We start from the raw sequence: 13,352 nt of genomic DNA on the forward strand, positions 1-13,352 counted from the left end.
GGGGGGGGAAATGATAGAGCAACACAAGAATTTTCTTTTAGATCTGCCTCTCAATGTAGGGATTTTTTAATGAAGGTATCTATGTGAATATCTTTTTATCAGACCTTGTTTTTTTATTTTCATAGTTTTTTTAATTGATATTCTTGTTTATTAAAAATCTTTTAGGTCTACAGAAATTGCAATTAATTAACAAAGCCTATTAAATAAAATAATGGTATCCATAGTGCTCGGCAAATAACTACTAGATTTTTAAAAAGCATGTTAAAGTTCCAGACTGTTTAAACAGACTTTTAACAGTAATCAGGATGGTTATATGGCACCCAGTTAAAAGATACTTGAGTTTAGACTATCTAGATTACTGTTGTGGTGTTTTGTTTTTTTTTAAAGAGTCATTTTGGGTTCATAGCAAAACTGAGAGGAAGGTTCAGAGGTTTCCCTGCCCTTACACATGCACAGGCTCCCCATTATCAACATTTTCCATGATAATAGCACATTAGTTTCAACTGATGAACTACATTGACAGCATGATTACCCAAAATCCATAGATTACATTAGGATTCACTCTCAGTGTTACACATTCTGCAGATTTAACAAATACATAATGACATGTACCCATCGTTATCTTATAATACAGAGTATTTCCATTGCCCTAAAATGCTCTGTGTTTCAACTGTTTATCCCCTTCGCTACTGATCTCTTTGCTATCTCTATAGTTTTGCCTCTAATTCTTTTGTTATAAATGAAAAATTTTGACTGTATCTCAGACCTTGTTTAACAAAATACCTCATCTGTATAGTTGATATAGAATTTGATAGTTGAAGAAAAATAAAAAATATTTAAAACTGTGACAACAAATAGCTGTGGCGTGAAATAAGGAATGGATCACACTATTAAAGACAGAAAAAAAGACAAACAAACAACAACTAAGGTACAAAGTGGTAAGAACTTGGCTTATTTAGTAGCAGAAAAGGTAACTTGAACATTTGTTCCTAGGTCTCCAGTCTCCTTTAGCAGTGTTCTGCCAAACAACCCAACTGCCAATCCCACTGTCGCTGATTTCCATCCCTTACTCTGCCTACGGGAACTCACAAAAGCATGCCCCTACCCAGACCAGCTCCTCTGGAAGGACTACACCGACTACTCCCAAGAGCAGGAGTGTGGAGGGTAGGATTTATTTATTCAGATAAAAATGAGAAATGACAAGAAATAGAGGAGAGATAGGAATTTATATTCCTGAGTACTGAATACGTTTCTAGGCTTAGGTGACTAAGGTTGGGGAGAGAGAAAAGAGGATTTGACTTGTTGAAAATAATTCAGCTTATCCACCAGAAGGAGATCATCTTAGTGGTTGTGGGGGCTTATTAGTTTGCAAGCTTTTCATTTCATTGAGCTCAGTATAAACAGAGTTGATAGCAATGCTAATATAAGTTCCTGGGAGTCACTAAGTGTGCTACAACTTTTTATTAAATTCTCACAGACAGGTAGATTTGAAAGACCAACATACTTGTGAAGGTATTTTTGTTGTTGTTGTTGTTATTTTTTTCCAAACAGAAAGATAATATCTTGTCTATAACATCTAGAAGACTATAATAATAAAAACGTAATATGCTAATTAGACCTGACAGCTGAACAACCTTCCAGACTTCCTTCCAAACAAGGCCGCTGTGGTGGGGGCTGAGGCAGAGTAGTTAGGGGTGATCAGGCAGGCAGATTAGAGGTTAGGGGTGATCAGGCAGGCAGGTAGGCAGGCAAGCAGTTAGGGGCAATCAGGCCGGCAGGCAGAGGGGTTAGGGGCAATCAAGCAAGCAGGCAGGTGAGTGGTTAGGAGCCAGTGGACCCGGATTGTGGAATTGTGAGAGTGATGTCCAACTGCCGTTTTAGGCCCGATCCTAAACCAGCAGTCAGACATCTCCTGAGGGTTCCCAGATTGTAAAAGGGTGCAGGCTGGCTGAGGGACCACCTTCCCCCTCCCCCAACACACACACCCTTGTGCACAAATTTCATGCATTAGGCCTCTAGTATGTTTATAAAACATCCATCACTGTAGCAGTTAAGGGTTTTGACAAGTAAGTCATTTCTACATAATACAGAGTAAGCAGATGGATGTCTTCTCTGTCAGCAGTGCCTGTTCATACTGAAGCTGAGGCTATTCTACTCTGAACTAAAAAGCAGATGAATCAGGCCCAGCTTACTTCAGTCACCTTGATTCTGGCTGCTCCCACAAAGTGTACAATTCCCTGCTGGGAGTTATAAAACAGCTGGAAGACTGACTAAGGGAACCCAGAGAGAATACCATTTTAGTCTCCCTCTCTTATCCTGGAACAACAGGACAAAGAAATGACTTTCATATACCTTTCTGATTTTTTTTATCCTCACTGGAGGATATGTTTATTTAATTTTGATAGAGAGTGAAAGAGAGAGAGAAGAGACTAGAGGGAGAGAGAGAGAGACATCGATTGATTGCCTCCCATATGCACCCTAACTGAGATTGAACCCCCAACCTAGGTATGTATCCTGACTGGGAATTGATTGAACTCATATCATAACTTTTTTTTCTTTTATGTACCAGGTGATGCTCCAAATCTTTCTGCTTTGTTATGAGGTATTATAAACAAGTCATGGACTTAGAAAGTCTCACGACAGATTCTAAGAAACCCCTTTCTGGCTCATCTGCTTAATGAATATTTACTTGTAAACGACTATGTATTCAATAAAGCACTACATAAGAAACTGTTGATACAAAGGTGATAAAACACACGTTTTAATTAGGAAGGTAAAACAAATAGGACCATACTCCAGTACAAGGCTAGATGTATTCAGGGTGTAAGCAAGGTAGATGCAAAGTGGTTCAAACAAGGGAGATTTTAAACATAGTAATGGATGTTATAGAGAGCTATAATACATACAGAAAATGGCATATGAGCTGTGTGCTATGAGAGGGTAATTCAAGATGTGTTAAAAAACAAAACAAAAACTTGCCTAACAAATATACGCTGACCCAGGTGTAGTGCTAGTCACTATCAGTAGCAGTTGGATTTTAGTGACAGTTAATCCAGCTAAGGTGAGACAACAGAGTGAACCCTTTGCTAAGTCCTTATTTATGTTTGATTTCAGATTAGGCTTGCTGACAGCCCAATGTTTAGCATTGGAGGCCTTAAGGATTAAGGGTCAGGGCAAGCAGACAATACCCAGTGAGGGAGAACATAGGGTTAGGGCAGTGGCTGTTGTGTCAGAAGCAAGAGTAGCAGCAGCAACTTTGAGGTCTAGGTGAACCAGGGGAAAGGACACATTTAGTGTATGAAATTGTAGGCAAAATGGTAAGAAAGAAATTATTAGCACCACCAGAAATGGGGATGGAGAGAACAGTCCAAAGAACCCACATGAGTGCCTGGAGAGCAAGTAGAATAATGAAAGCCAACGTTAGACAGGTTGTATCCAGAAGTATGATGTGATGTCCTCTACTTGTTTTTTCTTTTTTTATTTAATAAACTTATGAAGTTGAACCCATTCTCTTTTTAACATTAGGGGAAATACAGGTTAAATGATTATGGAAAATGACAAAATCATTGGGCTAATAATCTGTTTCTAGGATACTACGTAGCTTAGAATTATCTGAAAGTGACTTAGCTAAATGCTATTTAGCCATTGCTTCTTTTCTGCAAAACTCTTTATGTTTCACACAACATAAAAACCCTGATGTTTTTCATTTATTCACTTATTTATTTATCTCAATCAGTAAAGGTTTAGTATATTTGCTAATAGTTACAGATTATATGGTCCACTGGATAAGACAAAGGTTCCAGTCCATACTGCCTGGGTTTACTATGCTAGCTTTTAGTTTCATCATCTGCCATTGGAGATGAAAATAACTGATCCCTAATGGGCTATTATAAGAATTAAATGAGAACACCTATACAAAGCATTAGGAAAGTGTCTGTCATTTAGCAAGCACCCGGGAACTGTTAGCTAGTCTTATTATTAATGCTCTGTGCCAGGTACTTTGAGAGTTATTAGGGGCACAAATATAAATGTGACATAGTCCTTGCCTTTGAAGAATTAGCACTCTCAAAGAGAAGACATATACATAATAGCTAACTGTGCCTGGGAAAATGGAAGTTGCCAGAAGAGAAGATGGGAGCTCTGGGTCATTTCAGGGAAAGGGGAAAGCATGTAAGCTCCACAGAAGCATGAAATGTCCTACGAGTTTGGCTTGACTGGAGCATGAACAAGTATGAAACGGGTTAATTGGTGCTAGCAGACAAAAAGAAGGCTGATCAGCTTTTGAAGGGTTCAATATTCTCTGCTAATGGAGTTGGACTTTATTTTGATGGGAAAAGGTAATGATGGAAATTTTCAAGCCAATTTTAAGGATGGAAGAAAGGGACTGGATTCCACACTCTATTTTTTTATTGATTAAGGTATTACATATGTGTCCTTATCTCCCCATTGCCCCCCCAACCCTCCCCCCACTCATCCTCTCACCCCCATTCCCACTTTTTTTCCTTCTTTTAAATATATATATTATTGATTTCAGAGAGGAAGGAAGAGGGAAAGAGAGATAGAAACATCAATAATGAGAGAAAATCATTGATTGGTTGCCTCTTGCATGCCCTACTGGGGATCAAGCTTACACACTGGGGATGAGCCCTGACTGGAATCAAACCGTGACCTTCTGGTTCATAGGTCAATGATCAACCACTGAGATAAGCCTATGGGATGGACTCCACACTTAAATATAAACTTGAATGAGAAGAGAATGGATAGAAGGAAGCAATCATTGAGAAAAGAGAATAAGAAGTGAAGTAGCAGACAGGGAAAGCCAGAATCTTTCATTGCCTCAAATCAAGAGAAGAAAGAAACACACACACACACACACACACACACACACACACACACACACACAACAAACAAACAAACAAAACACAAAAAAAAAACACACAAAAAAAACTAAGTGACACCACTAAATGCTGGGAAGGATGCAGAGACACTGGATCCCATACAATGCTGGTGAAAATGTAATATAGTATCGCCACACTGGATAGAATTTTGTCAGTTTCTTAAAAACTAATCATTCACTTACCACACTATTTAGCAATTGTACTCCTGGGTACTTTATGCCAGAAAAATGAAAACATATGCACACAAAAATCTGCACATAAATGTTCTTATCAGATTTACATATAATAGCTAAAACTGAAGACAACAAAAAGTGCCACTTATTAGGTAAATTGCTAAATAAACTTGTACATCCACACCATGGATTACAAGTCAGCAATAAAAATCAATAAACACCTTGGATGGATTTCAAGGGCATTATGCTGAATTAAAAACAAAAAAGTCCATTTCAAAAGGCCACATACTATATGATTCAATTTATATGATACTCTAGAAGTGACAAAAATTATAGGAATGGAGAGCATATTAGTGGTTGCCAAGCACTGGGGGTGAAGGAGTTGGTGTGACTTAACGGGGAAGAATGAGAATTTTGTAACAATGAAATAGCTCCATATCTGTATTGCAGAGGTGGTTATACATTCTACACTTGTGATAAACATGGCATAGAACTATAGGAATGTACTATACTCATGTTAATTTCCTAATTTTGTAATTGTATTACAATTATTTAAGATGTAACTATTGGGGGAAACTAGGAGAAAGGTACGTGACAGCTCTTTGAACTTATATCTTTGCAATTTCCTGTGTATATATAATTACCTAAAAATAAACAGAAGAAAGTTTGCTTAAATATTTACAGAATTTATTGGTACATGACAGATTATGGATTATTAATGCTTTGTCCTTCAGAATTTTACTGTACTTTCCTATTATCTCAAAATAGCCTTGTATTACTTGTATGATAAAAAGAAAATGCATGACAAGAGAATAAAAATAAGCCTAACATGGTTTTTTTGATGGCTCAAGGCTAAAAGTAATTAGCAGGCAGAATGGAGTCTGTGAATAACAAACCTTGAGATGCAGCTTTTCTAAAAAATTGTATCTGAAAAGTTGCCTGAGTGATTTCTAGAATCTACTCACATAGTAATTCTCTTCTTCCCTACCTGTCTAACAGAGGTAGAAAACAAAAAATTATATTTATATATCTTTTTAAAATAAAAAAATAAACTGAGGCTATATTCCTGCAATCACTAGAAATGTAAATGTTAGCCTAGAGAAATAATGTTTCTCAAGCCAAATTTATTATAAATTACCTTTAATACTTAGGAATTTTCTAATTAAATAGGCTTTGAAACAAGAAGATACGGGGGTCAGACTTATATGAAGTAGAGAATACTAGTTAAATGCCATGAACATATGTGCATTAGACATTTCTAATGAGTTTCCATACACTCCTACACCTATTCCCACAGACAAAGCTTTCTTTCTGAAACGATGTCACTCTCTATTACCTCCAAGAATTCCAAATTCCTTCACAAGCCTTATCATGCTCTCCAGGATATGGTCCCACCCCCCTCTTCTCTTTCATTTCCTACCACTTTCAGGTCGCTCATCCCAATCCAGGAAGACAATTAAGATATTTTGATCATTTACCCTTTGCTAGACACCATCCTAAGAGTTTCCTATCTCTGTTGCTTTTGCAAATGACCATGAGTAAGACACCCCTTCGGTCTGATGAAATTCACCCTTTAGGATCAAGCTCTCAGGTGATACCTCAGAAGCTCTGTGATGCCTGACAGATTCTTTCCTTCCTCCTCCCACTGCTCTCCCATGTACTGAGAGAAATACTCCTTCCCTTGTGTTCCCACAGCATTTTATAAATAAGTCTAGCAAAGTCCTTGTGTCATTGAATTCCACATTACTATTCCCTCCAAGTAGACTGTGATTCAGGATACCACTGAAATAACTTTATAGACTCAATGCTTAGTACATGTGTACATTGTATATAGATATATAATTAGTTGAGCTAAATGTATGAAGACAGTATATTTATTTAGGAGTTTTTATGGTTAGGGATTTCTCCATTTCCAAAAGCATGATTGCAATGATATCTTTTTGATACTGATTTGCTAAAGATAGTGACACAGTTCCTTGAGGGCAAAGAAAAGGTAGAAATCCTTTCATTACAGAGCACCTGCCAGTTGCAACCACTCTCTCTATTGATACGCTAGGAAAAAAGTCACCTTCTCCAGTAGATAGAATATTTATGAAGCTCTTTTCCATATGGTTGGAAAGGAACATATCCCAAATTAGCTTAATTCAGTGGCTACATTGACTCAATATTTTGTGTAGTCCAACCTCAATCATTATGGAGAACAACAGCATTACATTTAAAAGTATGGTGGGATGTTCAGATCCCTTAGAATAGACTCAAGCTCACTTATAACCTTAGGAAGTGAAAGATTTCAAGTTTTATCACCCAAGACTAATCTGACTAAAATTATTAATGACTATAACTATATAACTATAATTTCCTCTGTAGCTATTTTCACTTTTATATGGTTTTTGAAAATTGCATCACAACAAAAAGTAACGGAGCTGCTGTTGCTGTTATTTCCAGCATTTAATCTGAAAATTCCTTCAAAGCTTCACACGCTCCATTTCACCACTGCAGCTTTTAACCTGGTTACCAACAGAAAAAAAGTACATTCCATTTTTCTAGGTATTTGAAAACAAGTTTGCTACACGTTCTTACTGTTCAATGACAATGAAAAAGCTTGTGTCATTAGAGTCTTGTAGAAATTGCACATTTTCCCCTTGAAACTGAATTGTGGATCTCAATACTACCCATCCCCAAATGTCACAATCTGTCATAGTTATGTTGAGCTGCCCTAGCATTGAAGGGATACGGAATTAAACTTGAGTTCTCTTTTTCAGGGAAAATACAGCTTCAAAATTTTTATTAATGACAAATGCCAACCAGAAAGGTAGATGCCAATAAAGATTTAATTTTGCAAAAGGGGGTACATTTCATAAAATGTATTATGCTTCCCAAGAATAAATTTATTAAATTGCTCCCAGCAAACTATGACTTTCTGTCAACTGACTGTTCAAAAGTAGCTGCTTTCCTCCTCCTCTCACTCATGTCTCTGCAACCACCTCTCCCTCTTCTAGTCTGGAGGGATGACTTTCAACTTGGGGGATGAGGATGCAGTTGGTGTATGTGTGCTAATTGCAGAGCAAGATTGGGCTAGAAAAAGGTACACTGACAAGCATTGCTTCAATTAGTGACGAGCAAATCTTATGACTATAAACCATGATATTGAATGGTATCATAAAAAAAGTTTTTGTCTTTTCTAAGAAAAATCACACTTACAATTTTCCAAGAAAATCTGACATTAGATGCAGATGGAACTTTGAATGTTTCCAAGAAACACTAAAAGCAATTATGTTTACCAAAACAGTTGAGGCACGAAATTAGAAGATAGCTTCAAGTTGGGGAAGAGAATTAGGCTTCTTTTAACTTATTTGGCTTTGATTTTCCCCTTTCAAAATTAGACTCGTGATAAGATTAGAATGAAAGAAAGATTTATCATTCTCACTGCTGACTTTTAATAATGTGAATAGCATTAGAAATAAATGTTTTTAAAAATGAATATTCAGTTATCTTAAATTATGAAACTACACTTGAGGAAAACATGTGAATTCACGATTTTTCCCCATTAGGTTTATTAAAAAAAAAAAAAGAACCCTAATAGGTATAAAAATATGATAGAGGCTTTTGCTCCCTTTGCTATTATATGAAAGTCTAAATACAAATTAACGCTGGCAAATTAGTAATGACTAACTAGTTCACATACGTGCACATACAAATGAGGTTTACAAACTCAGTGAAACAGTGACTCAAGCAAACAAATTGTAAGAACAACTAGATAAGGAAAAACTTCAGTAGATAAGGCTATGGATTAGTATCACATTGATATCAGTTAGGTTTCCACCTCTGACACTATTGACAATGTGATCTTAAGCGTTTAACTTATAACTTTTCTTTTGCAATAAAATAGTATCTGTATTATTAGTTATTTTAAGAAATAAATGGGAAAATAAATGCTTAATAAATTCATAGTAAATTCTCAGTGAATCTTAACTATACTTTTTGTTGATTATTATTATTATTGTCATTTACAGTGTAAAATCAATTATTTTATTTAAAAATTTATTTATTTAAAAGGGCTTCAAAATCAGATCTGAGCTATAGGTTTTTAGTTTTACACTCAAAATATGACAAACTAAACATAATTGATATGGAATATATTGGTGAGATGAAATACTCTATTTTAAGTTTTAAAGTTACTATTCTTAATATGATTTATATTATTGGACCTATCAAGCAATCTTACCTTGAATGACAGATATCAATTGTAAATATAATCTACTCATGTTGGGATGTATGTCCATAAAATTGGCCAAAAAAAGATCTCCTAACTTTCATTACTCTATTTCCTCAGACCAATTGTGGAATTGAAAAATGCAGTGATTTATATCCCTATACTTAGCAATGAATATGGCAATGGTATATCCTTAATGATATTCTTTAAAAACAACTAGCCCATCGTATAAGGTGTGGGATGGAAACTGGTGTGTTACATTTAAAACATAAGCTTTAGAATCAGAAAGAATTCAGATTTAATCTTTAATTAATAATTTACTAGCTGAATAATTTAGTTCAAGTTACTTATCTTTTCAATTTCACTTGTAAAATAGGTTATTAACAGTATGTAGTTCAGAAGATGATTGTAAATATTAAATGAGCCAATGCATGTTAAACATTTTGCACAGTCTGGCATCTTATGAATGTTGAATAACTAGTAATTATTATTTTCATAATTTTACTAATTTCATTGATTACATGGCTTGGTGGTTGTAATACTTTTCATTATTGCTTAGAATATGATTGTGGCCTGGTTGGCGTGGCTCAGTGGTTGAGCATTGACCTATATGAATCAGGAGGAACATGGTTTGATTCCCAGTCAGGGCATATGCCTCGGTTGCAGGCTCAGTCCCTCGTGAGGGGAAGGCAGAAGACAGCCAATCAATGATTCTTTCTCATCATTGATGTTTCCATCTTTCTCTCCCTCTCCTTTCCTCTCTGAAATGCACCCCCTCCCACACACACACACATACTTATATATATTTAAAAAAATATGATTCTGATGGGATCATCAGTTCTATAACCTACAAGAGGCCTGGTGCATGACATTCATGCACTGGAAATGGGGGTGTCCCTCAGCCTGGCCTGTGCCCTCTTATATTCCAGGACCCCTGGGGGGATGTCAGACTGCTGATTTAGGCCTGATCCCTGCAGTCAGACATCCTCTCGCAATCCAGGACTGCCTGCCTGCTCAGTGTGCATCATAGTGACCAGTTGTTCCGGCCGTTCCCCCTTAACAGTTGCTCAGGCTTTTGTATATATAGATGCCACATATATAATAGAACTGGCCATAAGGGTAATAAATTTAGAGTATGAGATTTTGCACCAAAGATCTATCTGTGAAAACAATTTGAGGAGCATGATTTGTTTAGAGAAGTAGGAAATACTATTTTTGTAAATGGATGAAAAAATTTACTGTCTATTGTCATTATTAGTTGACTTTGCGGTTTAATTTGTATACTACAAGCAATTCAAAATGCCTTACTTAGCTCTTTAGAGATAAATAATTCTCTATTTTATTTTTAGTATTGTCTATATCAGATAATGGTTTATGACTACTAGACTTCATTTACATATTTTTAAGATAAGAACTCATATGTTTTACTTAAAAAATAACTTAAATCCCCTTGAATTCCTTGATCAATCTGATTATTATAATTTTGAATTATTTGTTTTGTTAAGAAATGAATGCTCTTCAACTTTAGGAAAAGTCAAACTTCCTTGTCTTTGGATGAATAAAACATTTTCAGGGAAATTTTGTTAATATATAGAACATTGACTTATGTAAATTTTAGGATTTAAGTAAGTGCATTACAGTTAATGACAATTTGCCACAATTTCAGTTGGAAAAACAGCAGTTTTAATGGCCACATCTTATATAATAAAAGGTTAATATGCAAATCGACCAAATGGTAGAAAAACTGGTTGCTATGATGCCCATTGACCCCCAGGGGGCAGAGGCTCAACACAGGAGCCTCTGTGGATCAGTGCACTCCCATAGGGGAGCACTGCTCAGCCAGAAGCCAGGTTCACTGCTGGTGAGTGCAGTGGCAGTGGCGGCAGCCTCTCCCACCTCCATGGCAGCGCTAAGGATGTCCGAGTGACAGCTTAAGCCAGCCCATGGGGAGCAGGCCTAAGTCATCAGTTGGCTATCCCCCTGAGGTCTCCTGGACTGAGAAAGGGCACAGGCCAGGCTTAGAGACCCTCCTAAATGCATGAATTTTGTACACTGGGCCTTTAGTTATATATAATGTATTAAAGAAATAAACAGAAAGTTGTTTTATATCTGGATAGCTTCCCTCTCTTTCTCTATCCCTCTCCCCCTTTCTCCATCTATCTCTCTCTACCTATCATCAATCTACCAATTAGTCATCTAATGTTTGTCTATTTACTCAGACTGTGAATAATGAGACAGACTCAAGACAAAGAATGATGGCATTATATATATATATATATATATATATATATATATATATATATATATATATATATATATAATTACTCCTTCTTCCTTCATTTTTACAATGTTGCCCAGATATAGGCATACATTGTGGAGTTTAAAATTCTGAATATGTGTTATCCTTTCAGAAAAATGTGGGAAGTAATGTTCAAATTATTCCCAGCATTTTATTTTATAAAAAACCTCTACTAATACTATATTTTCAGGAGTTGGACTATCCTGTGATATCTATATGTCAAAAAATTAACCCTTAACTCAAAGAGAAGTCATAAATTTATTATCAGAGCCATATATGTATTAAGTGCTTTTGCACTCTTGTCATTTACCATGCTTTGTGGCTACTGGAATCTTTGTCTACTTACTGAATGGAGCTTTCAATGCGGGTGATAGTGAGGAAAGCAGCAAGGTTTGCTGTGTAAGATGAGATGACAATCAAAGCAAACAGCCACCAAGCACCCATCATCATTCTGGTAGCCAGTGTTGTGTATGGGACCTCCCCACCTGTGGAAAGAAGCAAAAAGAATAAGAGAACATCAACAAGTATTAACTGAGAATTCTGAGGTCATACACATTCAATCTCAAGTTAATTCTTAAGTAGTGAAAAGTCTTTTCACATAGCATCAGCATAGATTTTGGTATTTTGCTTATGTTCATTACTTTACATTTAATTATCTTTTATGAGACTATGTGGGATCCAGTGAAAAAGAAGCATGATAAACATTTAGTATAATGTGTTTAAATGATATTTCTTCCATCTTTTTGTTCAACCCTAGAATTAATTATCCTCTTTTTATAACCACAGATATACACCAGTTAGGTGATATACATATTTTATGCTTCTGTTTAATACAACTTTTTCAGATTTCTAGTTCAATAAGTAATATAGAATATTTGTTGTTGTTAAGTTCTCTAGGATCATAGGTTACCAATGATCTTGGGGTCACCTATATTAGTATTGGCTTCAGCAGCATCACATATAAATTGCTCTCCTAGTTTACTAGTTACTATTTATAATCTTGTAGAATCTTCCTCTCCATCTTCTAAATGTTGGAGTGCCTTTGGGATTCCTCTCTAGGTTGCATCTGTTCTCTGTCCACATATTCACCCCAACTAATCTCAAGTCTCCTAATTTTGAATATCATCACAGTATATTTTGATAACACTCAAGTTCCAGTCTATCTAGAAAGATATAGATAAATTAGAGGCCTGGGGCATGAAATTCGTGCATGGCAAGATGGGTGTATGTGTCCTTCAGGCTAGCCTGCACCCTCTCCAATATGGGAATCAGGACTGCTAGTTCCCAACTGCTAGCCTGCCTGCCATTCTGATCACCTCCTAGCCACTGCCCTGCCAGCCTGAATGCACCTAACTGCTCCCCTGCCAGCCCAATTGACCCTAACTGCCCTCCTCTGCTGGCCTGGTAATCCCTAACTGCCTTCCCCTGCCAGGCTGGTTGCATCCAACTGCCCTCCCCTACAGACCTGGTTCTACCCAACTGCCCTCCTCTGCCGGCCCAGTTAACCCTAACTGCCCTCTCCTGTAGGCCTGATCACCCCAACTGCCCTCCCTTGTAGGCCTGGTCTCTCCCAATTGCCCTCCCTTGCTGACCTGATTGCCCTCAATTTTCCTCCTCTGCTGGCCATCTTGTGGTGGCCATCTTGTGTCCACATGGGGGCAGCCATCTTGTGTGTTGGAGTGACAGTCAATTTGCATATTACTCTTTTATTAGATAGGATGCTTACATTATTTCCACTTGGAATCTAATGGATATTTCAAACATCACAT

The 13,352-nt window shown here is 36.7% G+C and overlaps 2 protein-coding genes across 2 annotated transcripts in view; both read right to left on the reverse strand.

Moving 5' to 3' along the window:
- Positions 1-13,352, reverse strand: part of LOC311629289 (SAP domain-containing ribonucleoprotein-like) — a 406,030-nt gene that overhangs the window by 376,948 nt on the left and 15,730 nt on the right.
- GRID2 (glutamate ionotropic receptor delta type subunit 2) overlaps positions 1-13,352 on the reverse strand; it is a 1,250,164-nt gene that overhangs the window by 231,558 nt on the left and 1,005,254 nt on the right. Inside the window, exon 12 of the mRNA XM_084897107.1 lies at positions 11,930-12,068. Within this exon, the coding sequence (XP_084753233.1) occupies positions 11,930-12,068 (139 nt within the window). The remainder of the gene's footprint in view (positions 1-11,929; positions 12,069-13,352) is intronic.

This window comes from Pipistrellus hanaki (genome assembly GCF_964339955.1).
Source record: "Pipistrellus hanaki genome assembly, chromosome: 1".
NCBI lineage: Eukaryota > Metazoa > Chordata > Mammalia > Chiroptera > Vespertilionidae > Pipistrellus > Pipistrellus hanaki.